Raw genomic sequence first — 25,180 nt, 5'->3', positions numbered from 1 at the left:
ACCCAAAGTCTCGTCCTCTTCGTCCAACAACTCATTCTGGCAAGCAACAGCTTCCCGTAAGGTTACCACCCGTTTATTTGGACAAGCGTTTTGATAGTGACCGAAACCTTGACACTTAAAGCATCTCACTTTGGACAGACTTGTTTCTTTAGTTGTGATAGACGATTTAAGGGTAGAAGACAAACTCCCTGAAGTCGGGTTTATAGGAGGGTTGAAACTGCTACTGGGTGAATTAAATTTTAAGGATGACTTGGGTTCTGACTTGGGCTTAGAATCCGACCTAGAACCTCCCCCATATTTTGTTTTACCTTGGGACTCGAGTTTCAAACAAAGCCCACACAACGTATCAAAATCCGAATACGGATACAATTCTACGACGCTAGCAATGTTAAAATTTAACCCTCGAAAAAACCTAGCCATTTTTTGTTCTTCTATTTCCTCCATTTCCCCCATAAATGTTAAATTTTCGAATTCGTCAATATACTCTCCTACGCTCAATTTCCCTTGTCTAAATTCGGTAATTCCACGATAAGTAGCAATTTTATGGGTCGTGGGGACATACCGTTTACGAAGCTTGCGTTTTAACGACTCCCAAAAAACAATCTTGTCTTTACCCACCCGTGCTCGTTTAGTTTTCATCCCCTCGTGATAACGATGCTTCTTTGCTCAAGCGCAAGATCGCATACCGACATCTCTTTTCATCGTTGATGTCTTTGAAGTCGAACAAGCGTTCAATCTTCCGTTCCCAATCCAAATAGTTCTCCGGGTCAGTACCCCCTGTGAATTCGGGAAGTTCAAAGACTTTAAACTCGTCCTGCTTAGACCTAGGACCGGAGCGACTGCCTGTTGGTCGATTTCGAAGCAACTCTCGAAGATTTTCGAGATGCGTATCATCATCGTACTCTGCCATGATTCTGTTTTTGTGAGTTTTTTTTTATGTATAAAACCGAGAACCTAGGATCGTCTCGATATATAGGGAAATCAAGAGCCGAAGCTCTGAAACCACTTATGATACGAATTTAATGCGGAAGCGAACAAATGAACACGGTTGAAGACGGAATTGGTAACCGTGTATTTGGGTGCCGGATATTTGATGAATTAGACCTATAATTCGCCAATAATGAACGGACTCAAGACCTATTGAGAACGTTCGAGCTAATATTCAATACGCATCGAATAATAGCGAGAAAACAATAATTGCTACGCAAGCAAAAATTGAATTTGTGAAAGACAAATTTTCTGGTTCTTTTTTAAACTTCAAACTTGGATGCCCATCTTATTGACAAAGCATGGCTTAAATAGCCCCAAACGAGACACATGAAGAGTCTCAAACAATTTTAGAATTAACTAGCTAATTAAGACAATTAATTAATTATTAATCTAGACCACTAAATACAACCATCCACTACTCCAAAATAAATAAGAAAATAACTAAGTGGGAGCATTCAACAATACACTCTTTTATTTAAATACGCAAAGCTTGCCAAAACAAAGTGTTGGACCAACACTTAATTCATCATAACCATGCATACGAACCGAACCATCGAACCCAAGTAACCGTCACCTCCAATATTCGAGCTAGGCAACTAATCAAAATCTTCGATGACCGCATCAAAAAGAGCACATTGTATTGTTTACAATTAACAGAAATATAATTACATTCATTCTTCTTCTATACTCCTCTCTGATCATACATAGATTCTGTTATACTTGTATCTCCATAAATGGAGAATTAGGTCTTCATATGGTATCAATCGACCAAACTTCGATCCATTCTTAATTTTCTTTTGCTTCCGTGTAACACCCCCATTTATTTAAGGGCCTGGACTAGGACTCCTCAGATAAAGAAGGGTGTTACCATCTCGGAAACCCGAGGCAGTAGATAACAAAGGGAAAGATAAACAGTACTTTAAATTAAAAGTTTATAAATGTTTACAACTGAAATGAAACATGTCTCAAAACTGGAAATAAAGTCTGATAACTAAACGGAAATAAAAGTGGGCTAGCTCTAAGTCAGGTGATCCATGCTCTCTCCCCTGCCAACTCCAAATGTCACAACAACCTGTCAATCTGCTCCCCAGTAAATGGATCATCACAGGCGTACATGAATACACAGGGTCAACCGCGAGGTTGAGTAGGTAATACGATATAAATAAAGAATGCAATGCTATAATCCTCCATTCTCAACTCCATCACACACATCCCCGGAACGCCCAACCATACCGATCCCCGGCAGACTATATCAATCGACCGTCGTCGATATACCAGCTCGTAGCTGAGGACACCAGGGCAAGTCCTACAGAACCCGCCTGGGCCTTAATCGCAATAATCTCATCTCCTCCAACTCCAACTCCGATGCAAATGCAATGTATGAAACGTATGAAACAATAATGCTCAACAAGATAAATAAGATAATCAGATATGTCATATAATCACCGAACATGCCAACTCTTTATAATCGTAAGAACTCAATCAGTGTATTCCCCTACCTCAGTACTGTAGTCAAATAGTCGGGTGCTCAGTAATATTCCACAACAAATTCGCTCTCTGAAAGATAAATAAATGATAAACAATTACTTAAACTATTCCCGTTCCCAAAATAGAAAGTTACTAAAAAAATAGAAACTTCCTAAAATGGAAAGTTTCCTTAAATGGAAACTTTCCCGATCTAGCAGCTTTTCCATTTTAACAAACCCGACTCAAAACCCGTCTCTAAATATTTTAAATAACTCGGGAATTAAATTAACTAACTAAGAATACGACAAATTAACGAATTATAATGATTAAATCTACGACAAAACCGTTTCAAAACTAAAACAACCCGTCATCACCACCGTCCCTTCACACGCACTCCCACGCTCCCACGCGCCGCCTCTAGCCCGTGTCAGCCACCAGCCCAAACCCCCAGTTTGACCCAGCCACCAACGACCGCCCCCAACAGGGTCGACTGTTGCCAGCGAGTCAAACCAGGGCCGTCGTTTGGCCTGGTTCACCACCGTGCCTCACCAACCGCCCCTGTTCTCGACTTACAACCACCGCAGCCATCACCTATCCCCTGCCAAACCACCACAGCCCTGCTCGCCGTCAGACAACATACCCAGACGCCGTGGCGCCGCTGTTTCGACCTCCCCCGAGTCCACGGTGGCGCCACCCCAATCCTAACCGTCTAAACCCGCCTGAAAACCCGTATTTTAACCCGTTGCGACCCTATGTCGATGCCACCTCTCCCTGCCACTACGACCGCCTAAAACCTCCCTAACAACCACCACAACACCCGACACGTACCACACAACTCAGATACCCCGTCAACAACCACCAGTACCGCCTCCCTAAGACACGCCACAACAATCAAAACCCGACAGAAAAGCGAAAACAGAAGGGAAGGGTTGCACTCATACCTTTTCTGCCACCACAACAGCCACCAGGGTCGCCTACGGACGTCGACAACCACCCTAAAGCCTTCCTTACTGCGCCGTCAACACCCACACTCACTCTCTCTCTCGATTTGCGTGAAGGTTGAGATTGATGCCGATGAAATGAGGGAGGCGGGTGAGGGAGTAGGGTTTTGTAGTGCTAGGGTAAAATTAGGTTAAAAACATGATGTTGGGTGTTGGGTTAATTGGGTTAAACATGTTATTGGGTAAACTCAAATGGGTCGAGGGTAAATGGGTTAGCTCACATCTCGAATTCCATATAAACCCGTCTCAATTAACTTACGAAACAACTCGATCTTACGATACAACGCGAGTCAAGTAAAATAACTTAACGTAATTATCGACTAAACAATTAACCCGACTTAAATAGTAATATAAAATACGGAGTATTGCAGTCTTCCCTCCTTAAAATGAACTTCGTCCCGAAGTTCGCTCATCTAGCAAACCCCCACGCATCGATGTGGGTACCAAAACAGATTTTCTAGTATAAAGAACTCATGGACTTAGGCCCATAAAACAAAATGTTACATTCTACCCTCCTAAAAAGAAAGTTACGTCCCGGAACTTACCTCATGCAAACAGGTGTGGATAGCTTTCCCTCATGGAAGCCTCAGTCTGCCATGTAGCTTCCTCAACATTGTGGTTAGTCCACAAGACTTTCACCAAAGCTGTCTCTCCATTCCTGGTCTTCCTCACTTTCCTGTCCAAAATCTCCTTAGGTGTCTCCAGATAGGACAACTGCTCATCCACCTCGATCACCTCAGGACTCAACACATGTGATGGATCGCTCAAGTACCACCACAACTGGGAAACATGAAAGACATTGTGAACTCTGGCTAACGCTGGTGGCAAAGCTAAACGGTATGCCACCTCTCCATCTCTGTCCAAAATCTCATAAGGTTCGATGAATTTCTGACTCAGCTTTCCTCGCTTCCCGAACCTCATAACTCCCTTCATCGGCGACACTTTGAGTAGTACCTTCTCTCCCACCTCGAAAGAAATGTCACTTCTCCTAGTGTCAGCATAGCTCTTCTGTCTGTCCTGGGAAGCTCTCATCTTTTGCATAATAATCTGCACTGTTCAACCATCTCCGAATCATCTCGGCCCCAAAACGACAAGCGTCGGGGATCGATCATCCCAACACACAGGACTCCTGCATTTCCTACCATAGAGTGCCTCGAATGGTGCCATCCCAATGCTAGCGTGATAACTGTTGTTGTAAGAAAACTCGATCAATCCCAGTCTGTCCTCCCAAGATCCGCCAAACTCTAGAACACAAGCTCTCAACATATCCTCGGGGGTCTGAATAGTCCTCTCTGTCTGACCGTCAGTAGCAGGATGAAAAGCGGTGCTCATATTGATTGAGTACCCATCAATGACCGCAATTCTGCGAACTTGGATAGAAACCTGGAATCTCCGTCGGAGACGATATCTTTAGGCACACCATGCAACTTTACCACGCATCGAACATAAGCCTTAGCCAACTCGGCCTTACTCCAAGTATCTTTCATGGGAATAAAGTGAGCGACTTGGTCAAACTTTGTCGACGATCACCCAAATCATGTTGTTACCTCTTTGAGTCCGAGGCAACCCGACGATGAAGTCCATGGATATACTCTGCCACTTCCACTCTGGCACATCTAGCGGCTGAACTTTCCCCTGCAGTCTCTTGTGTTCACCCTTCACCCTCTGGCATGTCAAACATCGAGACACGAACTCGGCGACTTCCTTCTTCATATTAGGCCACCAGAACGTCTTCTTGAGATCCTTGTATAACTTATCTCCTCCAGGATGTACAGAATCAGGAGTAGCATGTGCCTCAGTAAGAATTTTCTTCTTCGGTTCCTCGTTAGGGCACACACCACCTCTGTCCAAACCTCAAGCTCCCTCCGAATGAATACTTTGAATTTAGAGTAAGGTTCGCACCTGCCTGCTCTACCGCATTGCGCCATTTTTGAATTCTAGCATCCTCTTTCTGTAGCTCTCGAATCTCCTCGTACAACTCCGGCTCAACTGTCATATCTCCAATGGTCTCACCTCGTCGGATCATGTAAATCCCCATCTTCCTTAGCTCACCCAGCATCCTCACCCGGGATCTGGCACTGATCAGGGCGTGGATAGACTTCCGACTCAAAGCATCGGCTACGACATTCGCTTTCCCTTCATGATAGAGTAAGTCCATGTCATAGTCGCCAATCAACTAGATCCATCTCCTCTGTCTCATGTTCAGCTCCTTATGAGAATAGATATACTTCAGGCTCTTGTGATCAGAAAATACCTTGAAAGTCGCTCCATAGAGATAATGTCGCCACAACTTAAGAGCAAACACCACAGCTCCCAACTCTAGATCATGGGTAGGGTAATTCTCCTCATAGGTCTTCAACTGTCGAGAAGCGTACGCGATTACCTTCCCGTCTCGCATCAACACACACCCTAACCCTTTCTTGGAAGCATCGTATACACTTGAAGTTATCATTCCCATCGGCAAAGCAAGGATAGGGAGTGTGGTTAGGCGCTCTTTAAGTGTCAAGAAAGCCTTCTCACAACTCTCATCCCAAACAAACCTGCTCTCTTTCCTCATTAGGGATGTCAATGGTTTTGCTATCTTCGAAAAGTCTTTGACAAACCTCCTGTAGTATCCAGCTAGTCCCAAGATGCTTCGAATTTCGCCCACATTATTTGGACTCTGCCATCTAGTCACCGCCTCGATCTTGCTAGGATCCACTGACACCCCCTCTTTGGAAATCACATGCCCCAGAAAGGCAACTTTCTTCAACCAGAACTCGCACTTACTCAATTTGGCATACAACTGATTCTCTGCCAAAGTTCTCAACACTATCCTCAGATGCTCCTCGTGCTCTTCCTCATTCTTGGAGTAAACCAATATATCATCGATGAATACAACCACGAACTTGTCCAGATAAGGACTGAACACCCGATTCATTAGGTCCATAAACACAGTTGGCGCATTGGTCAATCCGAAGGGCATGACCACGGACTCGTAGTGTCCATATCTAGTTCTGAATGCAGTCTTAGGAATATCCTCGTTCTTTATCCTCAGTTGATGATAACCCGACCTCAGATCAATCTTCGAGAACACTCCAGCCCCACTCAATTGGTCAAACAAATCATCGATCATGGGCAAAGGATAACGGTTCTTGATAGTCACATTATTCAACTCTCGGTAATCCACACACAGCCTCAAACTTCCATCCTTTTTCTTGACAAATAGGACAGGTGCACCCCAAGGTGAAACACTGGGTCGAATATAACCCTTCTCAGCCAATTCATCCAATTGCTTCTTCAATCTCTTTCGGTCCCATACGGTATGGTGGTTTAGAAATAGGTCCAGCTCCCGGCTTTAGATCAATGGAAAAGTCAACGTCGCGCTTAGGTGGTAGCCCAGGAATCTCTTCCGGAAATACCCCCTCAAAGTCTCTCACCACAGGTATGTCAGCAATCCTAGGGGTCTCAGACTCTCTATCCCACATCTGACACAAGATCAACTGGTCTCCCTTCCTTAGACTCGATTTGAGGGTGTTTACTGAAATAAATTTGACTTTGGGTTTGACCCTGTATCCCTTGTAGGTTACTCTGACTCCCTTAGGTCCTCTCAATGATATTTTCTTTTGGTAATAGTCAATGAAAGCTTTGTACTTCCCCAACCAATCCATCTCTAGAATCACCTCGAAACCACCCAATGGAAACTCCATAAGATCACAGTGAAAGACAACCTCCCCAATCTGAATAGGTACACTAGTATAGATTCTATCACAAGACACATACTCTCCCGAGGGTACTATAACAGAATCGACCACTCTATCATATGCAGTAAGGTTCAAGGCTCTAACATGCTCCCTAGATATGAATGAATGTGTGGCACCCGAATCGAATAACACGAAGGTGGGTTTAGAGTTGACAAGAAAAGTACCAGTCACTACGTGAGCATCCTCCTTAGCTGCTTCCTTTCCCATGGCAAAGAGCTTGCCACTGGACTTAGCTCCAGACTGACTCGATGAAGCCGTACCAGGTTGCTTGTTCCCCTCATTCTGGTTCCTCTGAAAATTGCCACCCCCACTGGGCTGGTTCGACTTGCTCGATTCGATAGTTGTTGTAGCTTCCTTGATAATCGTTACTTGCCCAGATCGGGCACCTCCTCCATAGCCTTGATGTTAGGAGTACGGTAGTTGTTGTACCCCCGATCCCGCTGTTCGAGATCCACCGAACCCAGATGTAGGTGTCTGGAAACCCCCAGATTGGTTTCCTCCAGAACTTCGGCACTCCCATCTCTTGTGCCCCAACTTCCCACAGCCAAAACAAGTGACCATGGGCGCATTACCTCCAATACTAGCACCTCTGTAACTGCCTCCGCTTTGATTCCTCATCCCCCCAGGAGCACTATTGGTGGAGTATCCACCGAACTTGCTCGAATTGACTTCTTGGCCCCGGTATTATCACTGACAGTTTTCGGCTTCCTCTTCTCAGCTTTTCCTTTCTTATCCTCCTTGATCTGCTCGGAGAGCCTCTCAGCAGCACCAGCCCTCAGGTATATGTCCTGAACGGTGGTAGGTGGAGCTGCCGTGAGCCTCTTCTTTATATCCACCGTCAGTCCCCTCTCAAACCTCAAAGCCAGCATGGTCTCGTCCTTAGCAAATTCATCGATATATGAAGCCAACAGTCGGAACTTCCTATGGTATGTGTCCACCGTCATGTCCTCTGTCATCTTAAACGTATCGAATTCCTCCTTTAGCTTAGCTTTCCTGAACTCTGGCATGAACTGGTCCGTCAGTATCGCTTGAAATTCCAACCAAGACACGTATCCTTCCTCAATATCCCTAGCAATATGTCGGATCTCCGCCTTGTTCCTAGTCCACCATTCCCAGTGTGGCCCCGAGGTAGTGGGCGGCTGGTCTACTTGCAGCTCTTGAGGACAAGCTATCAGCTCGAATAGGTTGGTGAACTCCCGACACCAATCTCCCAGCAAGTGAGGTTCCCCCTCTCCAGTGAAAATGGTAGGGTTATGGCTCGCCACTATTGTACTCATCTTAGTAGGGTCAATTCTTTTGGCCTTTAGGGCCTCATTCTCAGCCAGTAGTTGATCTAACTCTGCCTGGGTGATGTTTACAGCCGTGTTCCTTCGTGGAGGCATGACTATAAGAAAATTTTAGGAATTAGCTGCAACACAAAATCACCTTGGCAACTCTAGCCAATTCTATCACTTCTTACTCTACTTGTCTACCTAGCATGGTTTAGGGATCATATAACCGCATATCACTAGACATAGTCTTCTAACACAAACTTTATGGAGATATAAGTATGAATCAACTTTAAAACACGCAAAGTATTATGCCACAACCTCCCATCAACTCTTTTATGCAACAATTAATATATCAATCAGTTAACACTTAGGCAACGATATATGAATTCATACTCAACATCATGCAACTTTTCTACCCTTTCTCTCATTTACACTCAGGGTTCCCGGGTCAAACTGAGAGGGCCAATGGTTCGGTGTGAGGGGGCCCCTAACTCATCCCTTACCTTCAGTGTGCTCCCTATGAGTTCTATCCGGGGTTCATTTTATTTAGACTCTTCCTATGTTCATTGGATTCATTGGTTTAGGCCTGAGGATTGTTCGCTCTGATACCACTTTGTAACACCCCCATTTATTTAAGGGCCTGGACTAGGACTCCTCAGATAAATAAGGGTGTTACCATATCGGAAACCCGAGGCAGTAGAAAACAAAGGGAAAGATAAACAGTACTTTAAATTAAAAGTTTATAAATCTTTACAACTGAAATGAAACATGTCTCAAAACTGGAAATAAAGTCTGATAGCTAAACGAAAATAAAAGTGAGCTAGCTCTAAGTCAGGTGATCCATGCTCTCTCCCCTGCCAGCTCCAAATGTCTCAACAACCTATCAATCTGCTCCCCAGTAAATGGATCATCACAGGCGTACATGAATACACAGGGTCAACCGCGAGGTTGAGTAGGTAATACGATATAAATAAAGAATGCAATGCTATAATCCTCCATTCTCAACTCCATCACACACATCCCCGGAACGCCCAGCCATACCGATCCCCGGCAGACTATATCAATCGACCGTCGTCGATATACCGGCTAAATGGCCGAGGACACCATGGCAAGTCTGCGAGAACCCACGGGCCTTAATCGCAATAATCTCATCTCCTCCAACTCCAACTCCGATGCAAATGCAATGTATGAAACGTATGAAACAATAATGCTCAACAAGATAAATAAGATAATCAGATATGTCATATAATCACCGAACATGCCAACTCTTTATAATCGTAAGAACTCAATCAGTGTATTCCTTTACCTCAGTACTGTAGTCAAATAGTCGGGTGCTCAGTAATATTCCACAACAAATTCGCCCTCTGAAAGATAAATAAATGCTAAACAATTACTTAAACTATTCCCGTTCCCAAAATAGAAAGTTACTAAAAAAATAGAAACTTCCTAAAATGGAAAGTTTCCTTAAATGGAAACTTTCCCGATCTAGCAGCTTTTCCATTTTAACAAACCCGACTCAAAACCCGTCTCTAAATATTTTAAATAACTCGGGAATTAAATTAACTAACTAAGAATACGACAAATTAACGAATTATAACGATTAAATCTACGACAAAACCGTTTCAAAACTAAAACAACCCGTCATCACCATCGTCCCTTCACACGCACTTCCACGCTCCCACGCGCCGCCTCTAGCCCGTGTCAGCCACCAGCCCAAACCCCCAGTTTGACCCAGCCACCAACGATCGCCCCCAACAGGGTCGACTGTTGCCGGCGAGTCAAACCAGGGCCATCGTTTGGCCTGGTTCACCACCGTGCCTCACCAACCGCCCCCTGTTCTCGACTTACAACCACCGCAGCCATCACCTATCCCCTGCCAAACCACCACAGCCCTGCTCGCCGTCAAACAACGCACCCAGACGCCGTGGCGCCGCCGTTTCGACCTCCCCCGAGTCCACGGTGGCGTTACCCCAATCCTAACCGTCTAAACCCGCCTGAAAACCCGTATTTTAACCCGTTGCTACCCTATGTCGATGCCGCCTCTCCCTGCCACTACGACCGCCTAAAACCTCCCTAACAACCACCACAACACCCGACACGTACCACACAACTCAGATACCCCGTCAACAACCACCAGTACCGCCTCCCTAAGACACGCCACAACAATCAAAACCCGACAGAAAATCGAAAACAGAAGGGAAGGGTTGCACTCATACCTTTTCTGCCACCACAACAGCCACCAGGGTCACCTACGGACGTCGAAAACCACCCTAAAGCCTTCCTTACTGCGCCGTCAACACCCACACTCACTCACTCTCTCTCAATTTGCGTGAAGGTTGAGATTGATGCCGATGAAATGAGGGAGGCGGGTGAGGGAGTAGGGTTTTATAGTGCTAGGGTAAAATTAGGTTAAAAACATGATGTTGGGTGTTGGGTTAATTGGGTTAAACATGTTATTGGGTAAACTCAAATGGGTCGAGGGTAAATGGGTTAGCTCACATCTCGAATTCCATATAAACCCGTCTCAATTAACTTACAAAACAACTCGATCTTACGATACAACGCGAGTCAAGTAAAATAACTTAACGTAATTATCGACTAAACAATTAACCCGACTTAAATAGTAATATAAAATACGGAGTATTACATTCCGCTACAAAATTCTTGTGATTCATTGTTATTTCTCTGATCACATTTATATTTCTTCGTCTTCTAAAAATTCAATCAAGATCATTGATATTTCTTTGATCATACAATCATAATCACAATAAAATGCCTTCGGAATCTGAGAATTCTGGTGATCAATTTTATTCACCATTAGATGATCCGTTGTTTCTCTCAAGCAATGATTCTCACAATCTTCAGCTGTCTTCATTTCTCTTTAACGGAACCAATTTTATGCAATGGCAACGCGAGGTGATTCAGGCTTTGTTTTCCAAGAACAAGACGGAGTTTATTATCGGTGAATGTTCTCCTCCAGCTTCTTCAGACAAAAAGTACGATTCCTGGGTAAGGTGTGACTTGCTTGTTCTTCGTTGGATTCCCAATTCCCTGGATAAACCATTGCGTGAGAATTTAGAGTATTCTGTTTCATCTAAATCTCTGTGGGCTGAATTGGTTGAGCGTTATGGGCAGTTTAATGTTCTTGTGTTGTATGAATTGCGCAAGGAATTACATAAACTTACCCAAGATAATATCTCTCTTATTGAGTACTATAGCAAACTGAAGAATGTGTGGGAAACCATTGATCACATTGATCCTTTGCCCATGTGTACTTGTGGTGCTATTGACAGTTGTACTTGTCAATTAATGAAAAGGTGTTTAAACAGTGAGACCCACACCAAGCTAATTCAACTGTTAATGGGATTAAATTCTGGTTTTGAGCAAGTTCAAACTAATCTTCTTTCAATGGAACCATTGCCTCCCATTAACAAACCACATGGATTGTTGCAAAAGATAGAGAAACATAAGCACATTAATGATGCAACTGTGGGATTTATCTGTATGAATCCCTTTAAGTTCAAGGATTATAACGAATTTAATGAAGATGATCAGTAGTCATAAAATAAAATTACATAAACAAAAGTAAAGGATTCAGAAATAACCTTCGGTCCTAGCAAATACGGCCTAAGAACAATATCAAAATAGATATTCGCCTATTAGTTGTACCCAAGACGATATGAGATATGCCCTTTGATAATGCTAGAATCGATCTAAATTTTCTGTAAAAATTTAGGTTGTTTTTGTGTTTTTCTGATGAGTGGAGAGATTAGGTTAAAAGAGAATTAGGGTTCCTCGAAAATGATCCCCCTTTGTCTCTTATTGTAACCGAAAAATGGGAGTGAATAAGGGAGATATTATCTTCCCTAATTCGGCCCATATAACCGAAATAAGGAGTATGATCTCCTTATTTTTGGTTATTCCAAAAATGTATAAAATGTGTTAATTGTCATCTAGTGAGGATCGCACCCATGACCTCTTGGTTTGTGTACCCTCACTATTACCACTATGACACATTCTTCTTGTTGATATTAAATATAACTGATTACATTTAATTACGAATTAACAGATTAATTCGTCCAAGCTAACATTACATACATTTAATTAAATATAACTTATTATATTTAATTTACGAATTCTGATTAATTGTCTCAACTAATATTATTTAATCTTCATTAAATAATTGTCTCATCAACACATTGACTAACTGTTTAGTCATATTAGGCATCAATGTGATCATATTTCTATAACCACATCTCTCAAACACATCCTATAGGTGTGACCTTTAGGGACCAGTTGATCACCGCCATCTGTATGATAATAACGTCAAACTTTCTAGCAAGCCAACCGTTATTAGGTAAACGTTAATCAACTTATTAAATATACGAAGTATACCCTTGTGAACCTGTAAGAGATTTACAAATGTTATCACACTAATTTGTGAAGGACACAAGCTCCAACAAACTCCCACTTGTCCTCACAAGTGTATGTGCGATAACCGATTCTCATATCCTTAAATTTCTCCCACTCAATGTAAAACAATTTGCAAATCCGTATTCACAAAGGTCATATTTTACAAGCGATCATTATCAAGAGTGGTTTCCCCGACTAGAGAGTAACTTAACTGATAAACGAATCAACATTCGAGCATGGCCATGCATTTCAGTTACAACTCCTCGAGTGGCCCTGAGAAATAACTATACCTGATAAGGGTTGGATATTTTCCTCAACTCGAATCCTGCAGATGTAAGCACAGTATGAAATGACCCAGAAAAAATCTACTTAGCCTCCGATTACGTCGGGATCGTGAGAAAGAAATCAAAGTCACCCAAAAACTGCCTTAATCTCAAGAGACAGTCGATAGTCAAAAGAATCGACTCTAGCAACACAATGGATGTCCTATCCACGACCTGGCACCGAATGTTTTTAAACATTTAGGACTCCATTACGTTGTCACAAAAAGTTGTCCTACGAGGTATCGTTATAATCCCGCATATGTGATCGATCAGTCAACCGTTTGACTTATGGCTCGTTGAACCCACCATCAATCGACTGCACAATATAATAGCCGGAGTTATCAGCTCACATTGGCGATTATGAACCAAAATAAATATAATGTAATTCAGTTCACTTTGTGGTGTTCAATGTTGTCAGTACAATCCACATGAAAAACAAAATATTATAATAAAACGATGAAGTTATAAATAGTATATGAAAAAGATAATGTATCAAATCCATAATCAAGTACTACAATTCATGAACACGTTTAATTCCCGTGGAATTAACGTGCCCTACATGCTTACCATAATTCAACGGTTTAGTGATAGGATCCGCGATGTTATCATCCGTCGCAATCTTGTCTATCACTATCTCTTCTTGCTCCACGTAATCACGGATCAGGTGAGCTTTCTGATGTACATGTCTAGATTTGTTGCTAGACTTTGGCTCCTTAGCCTGTAAGATGGCACCTCTATTGTCACAATAGATGGTGATCGGGTCATTCGAACTAGGAACTACCGTGAGTCCTTGTAAGAATTGACGCATCCATATGGCTTCATTTGCTGCCTCCGAAGCGGCATAGTACTCGGATTCAGTAGTAGAATCTGCTACAACACTCTGTTTGGAACTCTTCCAGCTGACCGCAGCACCATTAAGAGTGAAGACGAACCCGGAGTGAGATTTTGAGTCATCTCGATCCGTTTGGAAGCTAGCATCTGCGTAACCGATTGCGCATAGCTTAGTATCGCCTCCATAAGTCAATACCCAATCCTTAGTCCTCCATAGGTACTTGAGGATGTTTTTAACAGCTATCCAGTGTGTTTCACCTGGAGTCTTTTGGTACCGACTCGTCATACTCAATGCATATGCTACGTCTGGACGTGTGCATATCATGGCATACATGATCGATCCTATTGCAGATGCATAAGGAACACGACTCATGCGCTCAATCCCTTAAGGCATCGTGGGTGACTGAGACTTGCTCAAAAGCATCCCAGTCGTCATTGAAAGGTTCCCCTTCTTGGAGTTGGTCATGATGAACATCTCAAGAATCTTATCCAAATAAGACTCCTGATTAAGTGGTAACGTCCGTCGTGATCTATCTCGGTAGATACGGATTCCCAAAATGCGTTGTGCCTCACCCAGATCTTTTATCTGGAAATGGTTCTTCAACCATCCTTTAACCGAAGATAGGAGAGGAATGTCATTCCTAATCAAGAGTATGTCATCGACATACAATATCAAGAATACAATCTTGCTCCCACTCGACTTGATATATAAGCATGGTTCCTCGACCGATCGAGTGAAACCATACTCTTTTATCACCTGGTCGAAACGATGATTCCAACTCCGAGAAGCTTGCTTAAGTCCAAAAATGGAACGCTTAAGCTTGCATACTTTCTTAGGATGTTCAGGATCTATGAAACCTTCGGGTTGCACCATGTACAACTCTTCCTCCAAATAACCGTTTAAGAAGGCAGTTTTCACATCCATTTGCCAAATTTCATAATCATGAAATGCGGCAATCGCTAAGATTATCCGAATGGAACGTAGCTTGACTACAGGTGAAAAACTCTCATCATAATGCAATCCGTGCACTTGAGTGAAACCTTTTGCCACAAGTCGTGCCTTATAGGTATCTGGTTGCGTGTCTACAGAACGCTTTATCTTGTAAAGCCATTTGCACTGTAGAGGTTTTACCATATTAGGTAAATCAACTAGATCCCAAACGTCATTCTCATACATGGAGTCCATCTCGGATTGCATGGCTTCGAGCCATAGCTTTGAGTCGGAACAGGTCATAGCACTTTTATAGGTAACGGGTTCATTACTCTCTAGGAGTAAAACGTCATTCTCCTCGACCATACCAATGTATCTGTCCGGAGGATGAGAGACTCTACCCGACCTCCTAGGTTCCTCAGGAATATTAACCGTATCATCAGTTGGAGGAACAACTTCCTCCATCCGTTCCTCGGTTGTTGGTTCTGGAATCACCGACAGCTCGAAGGTTCTATTACTCGTCTTGTTCTTGAGAAATTATTTCTCTAAGAACGTCGCACTAGCCGCAACAAAAACTCGATGTTCGGTAGGCGAATAGAAGTAATGACCAAATGTTCCTTTTGGATAACCTATAAAGTATGTCTTGACCGATCGCGGGCCAAGCTTATCCTCGTGTCTCCACTTGACATAAGCCTCGCAGCCCCAAACCCGAATAAAGGACAAATTAGGGACCGTTCCCTTCCACATTTCATATGGAGTCTTGTCGACATCTTTAGTCGGACTTCGGTTAAGTATGAGAACAGCTGACAAAAGAGCATAACCCCATAATGAATCAGGCACTACTGTGTGACTCATCATGGATCGAACCATATCGAGTAAGGTTCGATTTCTCCGTTAGGACACACCATTCAATTGAGGTGTTCCAGGTGGAGTTAACTGTAGAACTATTCCACAGTCTTTAAGGTGTTGATCAAACTCATTTGAAAGATATTCGCCACCCCGATCTGAACGGAGTGCTTTAACCTTTTTACCCAGTTGGTTCTGTACCCTGTTCTGGTATTCCTTGAATTTCTCAATGGACTCACTTTTATACTTCATTAAGTAGACATATCCATATCTACTCAAATCGTCCGTGAAAGTGATAAAATATCTATAGCCATCTCTAGCGGTAATTGACATAGGTCCACAAACATCAGTATGTATGAGTCCTAATAGGTCACTAGCGCGCATTCCAACACCTTTGAAGGAAATTCGAGTCATCTTGCCAATGAGACATGATTCACACGTGCCATATGTAGAAAAATCGAATGCGGGAATAGTCCCATTATCGACAAGTTTCTTCACGCGTTTCTCATTTATGTGTCCCATTCGACAATGCCATAGATAGGTTTGATCTTTGTCACCAACCTTTATTTTCTTATTATTCACGTGTAATATATCCGTGGTTTGGTCTAAGATGTAAATTCCATTCATGGAAACTGCTTTGCCATAAATCATTTCATTGAAAGAGAAAATACAGCTATTATCCTTTATTGAAAATGCAAAACCGTCTTTAGCAAATACGGAAACAGAAATAATGTTCTTAGACAAACTGGGTACATAGTAATGATTATTTAAAAATAATCGAAAACCACTAGGGAGTTGGATTACATATGTTCCCTTCGAGACAGCAGCAACTCGTGCTCCATTCTCGACTCGCAGGTCCACATCACCTTTTTCGAGAGGTATGATGTTCCTTAGGCCCTGCAAATGATTACACAGATGAGAACCACAACCAGTATCAAGTACCCAAGTTCCGAAACTTGCATGGTTAATCTCAATCATATGAATATAAGATGACATACCAACAGGAATGACGCGGCCTTCTTTGATGTCCTCACGGTAAACGGGACAGTTCCTCCTCCAATGTCCAGTCTTGTGACAATGGTGGCACTCTATGTCACCGCCCTTGCTCTTTGCCTTGCCCTGTGAGCCACTAGTCTCACCAGGCGCACTCTTACCGTTTCCTGGCTTTTTAAACTTTGGCTTACCTACAGCTAGGTCGTCATTCGCCTTGCCCTTACCCTTACTTTTATTGGAAATCGTGAGAACATCCTGCTTCATGCTCCCACTCAATTTCATATCCTTCTCGGTCTGTACGAGAAGGGAGTATAGCTCATGAGGACTCTTTTTCAAGTCATTCATGTAGTAGTTTGCCCTGAAAAGGGCAAAACCATCATGAAGAGAATGAAGCATTCGGTCAATGACAATGCTCTCACTGATTTTGCAATTAAGTGACTCCAACTTCTCGACATTCTCAATCATGTGAAGAATGTGTGGGCTAACCGGTTGGCCCTTTTGGAGTTTCGCATCAAAGAAGCGACATGTATGCTCATATGTAACGATCCTCGGTGCTTTTGAGAATTCGTTAGTGAGCGTGGTGAAAATCTTGTTTGCACCCTGGGCAATGAAGCGTCTCTGCAAATTGGTTTCCATTGCAAAGATGAGTACATTCTTTATCGCACCCGCTTCCATAGCGAAGTCATTATAAGCATCAATATCATTGATTCTTGCATTTGGGCCTGGATTTGGCGGTATTGGCTCAGTTAAGTACTTGAGCTTACCGTCAAGCAATGGCGACATTTAGTGCCGCCTCCCGATCCGCAAAGTTGGACCCGTCGTTTTTGGGACGTGTGAACCGATTCATTTGGTCCATGAATATTTTCAGCCAGGATTCGCGTCCAAGTGTGACACTCGGCATTGGGATTTCGTTATTTACAGCCATTTGTTGTAACAGTATTATCAAAATAAACGTGTTCTACACTGCGAGAAGAAGAATTAAAATAATAAGCATGTGCATCGTTTATATTTTTAAGTCTAATGAACTATTGTCATAACGCGAAGACTCAAAACATTTATACAATTGACCTCCCTCAAGAATTATATAAATGATCCCAAGACTCAATTATCTGTAAATTGATAAGCTAACCTTTTAGCTAATTCTACCGTTAGAATTCTTGGTCGATAAATTTCTGTAAATTCTATATTTATTCCATCATAATCACGAGAAACTCTTCGGACTATGATGTTGAGGTAAACTAAGTCAACACAACTACTTACCCAATGTAGAAGGGGTCATATTATGCCTACCGACGAAAAAGGGATTCATAGTTGTTTGCCCTTATAAAGACTAATCTCAATTTCCGTTTTAGAGGAAGATCCCATCAACTTTATTTTAATTCATTTTAAGTGAACTAATATCTAGCATGCGAGAATGAATAAACTAAGGTAATGGCTTAAAAGTCTGTGACATCTGTATGTCCATGAAAACTAACATACAACCTATATGAGTCAATTTTCATGCATTTTAGTAGTAGGTGGTTTGGTTTTAGGCGGAATATGATGCATAAACTATCATGTGAATGAAAAGCAATAAGAATGAAAACGTAAAAACAATAAAAGTCCTAGCGTGGCCTATCCTATCAAAATGAACAATAAATACAAGTTTGGAATCCATCCTTGGACCCGAGAAGCTTGTCTTGATGTTCCATCTTGATCCATGTAGCGGGAGTGAGCTCCAATCTCCATCTTTAGTCTTCTTTTGAAAAATACAATAAATAAAATTTACATAATAAACCTATTTATTACATTCTAATTTCAAAACCCAAAAACTAAAGAAAAATAAAGGAGATTCGAGATCTCATAATTACATAAAAATCATGTTTCCTTCATTACGAAAACATAATTTGACTAAGGCCACACTAAGTATTACAAATTGTCAAAATACGTAAATTAAATTCATTCAATCGATTCATTCAACAAAATTAAAATAAAATGCATCAACTAAAATAAATTAAACATACATGACACAATTCCTTAATTATGTTGATTAATTTATCCAAACCACCTATTTAAATCAAATTAAGTGACAATTCTTCAATTAATCACATTAATTTCATTCTTAATCCATATTAAACTTGTAATATGAATTCAATCCGTCAAAATTTTAAAATGCTTTAAAATAATTCGGTATCTTTTAATTGTGAACCGTTTCACAATAACTAATTGGCCAAAATCAAAACAAAATTAAAAACCCTTTTTTTTCCTTCCTTTTGGGTCTCGGCAAAAATGAAAAAAAAAAACAGGAATTTTTTTTTTTTTTTATAAACCCAGCTACTCACGGCTGGAATGAAAAAAAAACAGCCCAAATGTTTTTCCAATTCGGCAATATGGCAAAAACGAGAAAAAACTTTTGTAATTATTATTATTTTTTTTCGACATCAGAAAAAAACAAACAAAAAAAAAACAGAATTTTTTTTTCTTCTTGGGCTCACGGCAAACCCTAAAAAAAAATAAGCCGTCAAAATTTTTTCTTTTGCGGCAAAAAGCCCTAATACAAAAATCGATGAAGAAAAAGTTTACAGTTGCTATTAGAACATGATTTAGCAAATGAATTAATAAACATGATTAATCGTATATGCTAAAACTATATAGCAAAAACAAGTTCTTATATCATCGACATGACGATTCTATTTGCATTTTTAACTTAATCTGCATTAAATCAAAATCTACCAATTCTTCATATGATAATTTTAACTGATTAAAAAAATGATATGAAAAATGAAATTGGAAATAAATCATCAAGCAAAAGAAAAAAACGAAAACAGGCCGAAAAAAAATTCTACTCGGCAAAAAAAATTCCAGCCGAAACACCCTAATTTTTTTTCGAAATTCCTCATTGTTTACATACAATTTTTATGAAAATCATCAAAATTAAAATTCGTGGCTTTGGCTCTGATACCACTTGTGGGATTTATCTGTATGAATCCCTTTAAGTTCAAGGATTATAACGAATTTAATGAAGATGATCATTAGTCATAAAATAAAATTACATAAACAAAAGTAAAGGATTCGGAAATAACCTTCGGTCCTAGTAAATACGGCCTAAGAACAATATCAAAATAGATATTCGCCTATTAGTTACACCCAAGACGATATGAGATATGCCCTTTGATAATGCTAGAATCGATCTAAATTTTCTGTAAAAATTTAGGTTGTTTTTGTGTTTTTCTGATGAGTGGAGAGATTAGGTTAAAAGAGAATTAGGGTTCCTCGAAAATGATCCCCCTTTGTCTCTTATTGTAACCGAAAAATGGGAGTGAATAAGGGAGATATTATCTTCCCTAATTCGGCCCATATAACCGAAATAAGGAGTATGATCTCCTTATTTTTTTTTATTCCAAAAATGTATAAAATGTGTTAAATTGTCATCTAGTAAGGATCGAACCCATGACCTCTTGGTTTGTGTACCCTCACTATTACCACTATGACACATTCATCTTGTTGATATTAAATATAACTGATTACATTTAATTACGAATTAACAGATTAATTCGTCCAAACTAACATTACATACATTTAATTAAATATAACTTATTATATTTAATTTACGAATTCACAGTTAATTCGTCTCAACTAATATTATTTAATCTTCATTATATAATTGTCTCATCAACACCTTGACTAACTGTTTAGTCATATTAGGCATCAATGTGATCATATTTCTATAACCACATCTCTCAAACACATCCTATAGGTGTGACCTTTAGGGACCAGTTGATCACCGCCATCTGTATGATAATAACGTCAAACTTTCTAGCAAGCCAACCGTTATTAGGTAAACGTTAATAAACTGATTAAATATACGAAGTATACCCTTGTGAACCTGTAAGAGATTTACAAATGTTATCACACTAATTTGTGGAGGACACAAGCTCCAACAGCAACTGCAAGTGGTTTTCTGGTGGATTCTGCTGCATATGCTGTCAAGAAACGTCCTCTACAGATTTCATATAATACTGTTGATGCAAGCAAGAAACGTCCTAAGGATGTTGAGTCAGAGGATGTGGTCCAAGGTTGTTCTCATTGTGGAAAGCTTAATCATGTTGTTGAGGATTGTTACAAGCTTAAGACATGTACTTTTGCAATATTAAGGGGCATATCCAAGAGCATTGCTATAAGTACAAGGCTTTCCTCATGAAGAAAGGCAAGGGAAAAAGTAAATCCAATGTTTACCAAAGGAATGTTAATCATGTTGAAGCCTTGGAATTTGATCAGGACTCTATGTACCAAGCTACTCCCTTTGATCATGTTGGGTCCTCTTCCTGTTCTCATGGGTTTTCTGGTAATCAAGCTGGATCTTCTTCTTATTCTCATGGGTTCTCTGGTAATCAAGTCAATAATGCTTCTAATTTTGGTGGTTTTCACCCCAACAATGACATGGTTTAGGGTATTGTTGATTCTGTTGTAGCTAAAGTAATGCAAGCTATTTCTGATACTTCTTCTGCTGGTTCCTTGAAGTCTTCTGTTAATTTTGCAGGTACATCTCCTTATTCTCATGCTAATGTTGTTAATGTTTTGTCTCATAAGCTAGATTGGATAGTTGACACAGGTGCATCTGACCAGATGACTTCTAATGCTTCTTTGCTGCAAAATGTTAACACATTAGATAGACCTATGTATGTTGCATTACCCGATGGTTCAGTTAAAGTTGTTTACCATGCTGGTCAGGTTCAATTAACAGACAGAATAAGATTGCACCATGTGTTGTTCTTGCCTGATTTTAGACAAAATTTATTATCTGTAGGGAAGTTAATAACTGCTTCTGGTTTAACTGTCAGCTTTCACTACTACAGATACAGCCTATAACAACGGGTAAAAACCGTTGTAAAATAAAAAAGCGGAAGTTGTTAAAGCGGCCGTTGTAGAAGGTATTTACAACGGTTTGCTTATTTAGTGAAACCGTTGTCTAAAGTATTCACCACGGTTAAAAGCCGTTGTTGTTGGGTGTTCTCCGTTGTGGAAAGTGTTTCAAAATTTTGGAGGGAATAATATAACAACGGTTGTCGTATGTAAAACCGTTGTTGTAACTTTCCCTCCAAAATTTGGAAGTCTTTTGACAACGGGTTTATGGTACATACCCGTTGTTGAAATTTTAAGTAACAACGGTTCTTTGTTTAATACCCGTTGTTGTAATTTTACCTCCAAAATTGTGAAGACTTTTAACAACGGTTCTTCGATTAAAACCTGTTGTTGAATATTATGCGCGGGTATTTGTGAATGTCATTCACAACGGTGTTATTTTTATTAACCGTTGTGAAAGGTATTCACAACGGGTTTTTTTAGTAACCGTTTTTATTACAAACTCCTAATGTTTTGAAAAAATAAATTTGTTTCATGCCATATCATTCAAAACCTCGCATATGTCAACAAAGACATAAATAAATCACACTGGTTCATCAGAACTCAATAGATTGTGAATTCAACCACAACAGAAGCTGCATCATATATATATATACTTACAAGGAGTTGAATTTACATATGAACTAATCATTCCCTAACTTCAACAAAAAATTTACTAATAAGTTGATCTAAACTCGTAGTATATGCATTTCTAGCTAATATATTCTAAGACGTAGTTGCCCCACATGTCTCTTACCTCGTCTATATCTACACTTGAGTCTTCGCTCAACTGTTGTGGTCGATCGATTGCATCTGCGGCAAAAACAAAGAGAAGACATTATGGTATATATAGCAACAAGCAAGACAACATTAGCAACATCATGGTATATATATATATATATAGCAAGCAAGACAACATTAGCTCTAATTTAAAAAAGTAATAAACACATGTTTAAATTATTACTAACCTTTCTCGGAATAACGAGATATCTTCGCCTAATAATCTCCAACATGAACCGACAAGCGTAGTATCCACATTGTATGCTATCCGGCTGGCGAGGGACCTATTATTATTACATAAAAACAAACAGACGAGAGAAGGCTCACATCAGAATCTTGAACTTTAGGTATTGTATTAATTAGTATTAAACACAGATTTTGCACTTAATGTTATTGTATTTGAGCACGTACCCCTGTTATCGTAATAAATTCGGGGCCAACATCGAGAATCTTCCGTGGGTTGATCCCGCTCGTTTGCTCTTTTCTTCTTAAAGGCCCTTTTTTTACAAAATAAAAAAGGAGGCGAAACTAATTTTTAGGGGCAAAAATATGAAAGAGCTTTTTTCTATAAATAAAAAATGAAAATGTTATTATAAATAAATCAGTATTATAAACTTACATATTAATCAAGTGCTTAAAAGTCTCGCTTGGTTGATGATGTAAAGAGTCCAACCAGAAAACTTTATTCCTTGTCGGCATGATGGCTGCTAGCACCCAATGAGTCCTACATCAAGAGACATCATCATTATTAATGCAAGTACATATATTAGGTATGAAAATGCAATTGTAGGGGGAAACGTAATATTAATTTGTTTATTACCCTTTTTCATTATAAGCGCCAAAAATCAGCTTCTTGGTTGTCGCCAATTGCTGAGCAATATAATCTACCCGTTGTTCGAACGTGAAATCCGGAATAGATAAAGATAAAACATAGGGGCACAGGAATCCGTATAGATCAGATGGAATATTCTTCTCGGGGATCACTCTCAATTTCAATATCCTACATTATTACGGTATTAATTCCGGTATTTAAAACACTATCTAGTAGTCAGAATATTAGACTATGAAATTATTTATTAAGAAACTTACTTCATCCAAACAAATATGTGTTGGACATCAATCGGTCTAAGCCTTGACCCATACGGCTAGCACATCCCATGATACATGTGCTTGGCGCTCGGCCCTAGAATATCCTCTTCGAGCGGAATAACTATCAATTGCTCGGTGGCTATGCGATGGCCAGCCTCCTCATGCAGTCTCTTCATCGTCACCGTTCTTACTTTTTGCATGTAATCCTTCCCTTTATATTGTGTGGAGTTTAAAGTCCTAATAACTTTCTGGTCCGGGAAAAAATTAGTCTTTGATTTTGTCCCCTACACAAAATTACCATGCTTTTTATAAATACAGACAAAATATAAATAAAGGGAGCGAGGTTAATTTTTAAAAAAATGGAGAAGTTAATTAAATACATACCTCATCAAGTTGTTGTGAAGTCGAGGTCGTTGGCATGTCTGTGGACTTAGGCTTATCCGCCAAAGCCGCCTTTTTTGTTCCCTACAAAAAAAAAAATAACATATAAATTTAACATATAAAAACATTCAACAATTAAAAATGTAACACATATATATATATAAAGGTATTTCTTCTAACCCCAACTCGCTTTCCATTCAAAGTGAGGCGGCGGAGATATCTTCGCCAAGTAGATGTGAGTATCAGGCCATTGGATGAAACTTCCAAGCGCATCTCCCAGAATGGTAATGTCGTCACGAATCGGGACAGCAGCGGTGGAAATTTTTCATGGCCTGGATTGATTGTAGTTATCTCTACTATTCTATGATTCGGCAAAAGTTTTTCGCCATGAACTACGATTTCATTCGCTGCTGATTTGTTTTCTACGAGACCCGGCCAACACGCACAGGTGGCTTTTCGATTCTATTAGGGTCAGCAAGAATAACTGGCCTCTTGTTTACGGCTTGAAGAATATACACATACATTATTATATCTTTGCAAAAACGCTTCAAAATTCAAAAGATTTTGCAAAAACGCTTCTGTCTCGGCCGATTTTTGCACAAACTTCAAAGATTCATATAAATTTAACTAATTAAACACTTCATGCATACTTATCGAAAAAGGGAACCGACTTGAAGGGGATGTATCTTTGTTTTCCATCACCGTCTTCTCATCAAGTTGCATCTCCTTTTCGGACCCATTATTTACCTAATAAAATTAACCAATTCAATGGCACCATGTCGAAGTTGGCGGTGAACACACCCCCGATCTTACCCAAAAAAAAAAAACAAAAGAAAAATAAGGAAGTATTAGGTACCTGATCGGCTTTAGTTGTTACAACTTTAGAAGCATTATTAGGTACGATCTTTCGAATCTCATTGACCGATACTTCCTTCTCATGTATTGCCAAGGTAGTAGCGGCCTCTTCACCAATCTGTTGTACCTTATTATTACCCCCTTTAGAAATGACATCCTCCATCATCTTCACTTCTTCTTCGGAAAGCTTACCTCCAGCATTTAGCTTTAGTAGTACGGATGCCATTAACTGAAGCTGCTTGCCAATAATGTAATGTGTCAGCAATTTTTATCCCAACAATAACATGTGAATTGAACTTAAATGAAAATAATAGAATAAATGTTACCATCTCGGCGTTCTCGGACTTAGTCTTCCTTTTCTTCTTTATCTCGGGCAGTTTTCCCA

At 40.3% G+C, this 25,180-nt stretch overlaps 2 protein-coding genes across 2 annotated transcripts; both read right to left on the bottom strand.

Moving 5' to 3' along the window:
- Positions 1–4,004: 4,004 nt before the first annotated feature.
- Positions 4,005–4,490, bottom strand: LOC141614586 (uncharacterized). Its single transcript, XM_074433333.1, has 2 exons — positions 4,305–4,490; positions 4,005–4,238 (listed from the first exon to the last, which is right to left on the bottom strand). The coding sequence occupies exons 1-2, from the start codon at positions 4,488–4,490 to the stop codon at positions 4,005–4,007; spliced, it is 420 nt and encodes a 139-aa protein (XP_074289434.1).
- Positions 4,491–6,721: 2,231 nt separating this feature from the next.
- Positions 6,722–7,770, bottom strand: LOC141614585 (uncharacterized). The gene is made up of 2 exons (XM_074433332.1): positions 7,588–7,770; positions 6,722–7,492 (listed from the first exon to the last, which is right to left on the bottom strand). Exons 1-2 carry the CDS (start codon positions 7,768–7,770, stop codon positions 6,722–6,724), a joined length of 954 nt encoding a protein of 317 aa, XP_074289433.1.
- Between the last annotated feature and the right edge of the window lie 17,410 nt (positions 7,771–25,180).

This window comes from Silene latifolia, chromosome 11 (assembly GCF_048544455.1).
Source record: "Silene latifolia isolate original U9 population chromosome 11, ASM4854445v1, whole genome shotgun sequence".
NCBI classification, from domain to species: domain Eukaryota; kingdom Viridiplantae; phylum Streptophyta; class Magnoliopsida; order Caryophyllales; family Caryophyllaceae; genus Silene; species Silene latifolia.
The sequence above is the reverse complement of the archived record's forward strand: the minus strand, read 5'-3'. Positions and strand labels throughout refer to the sequence as shown.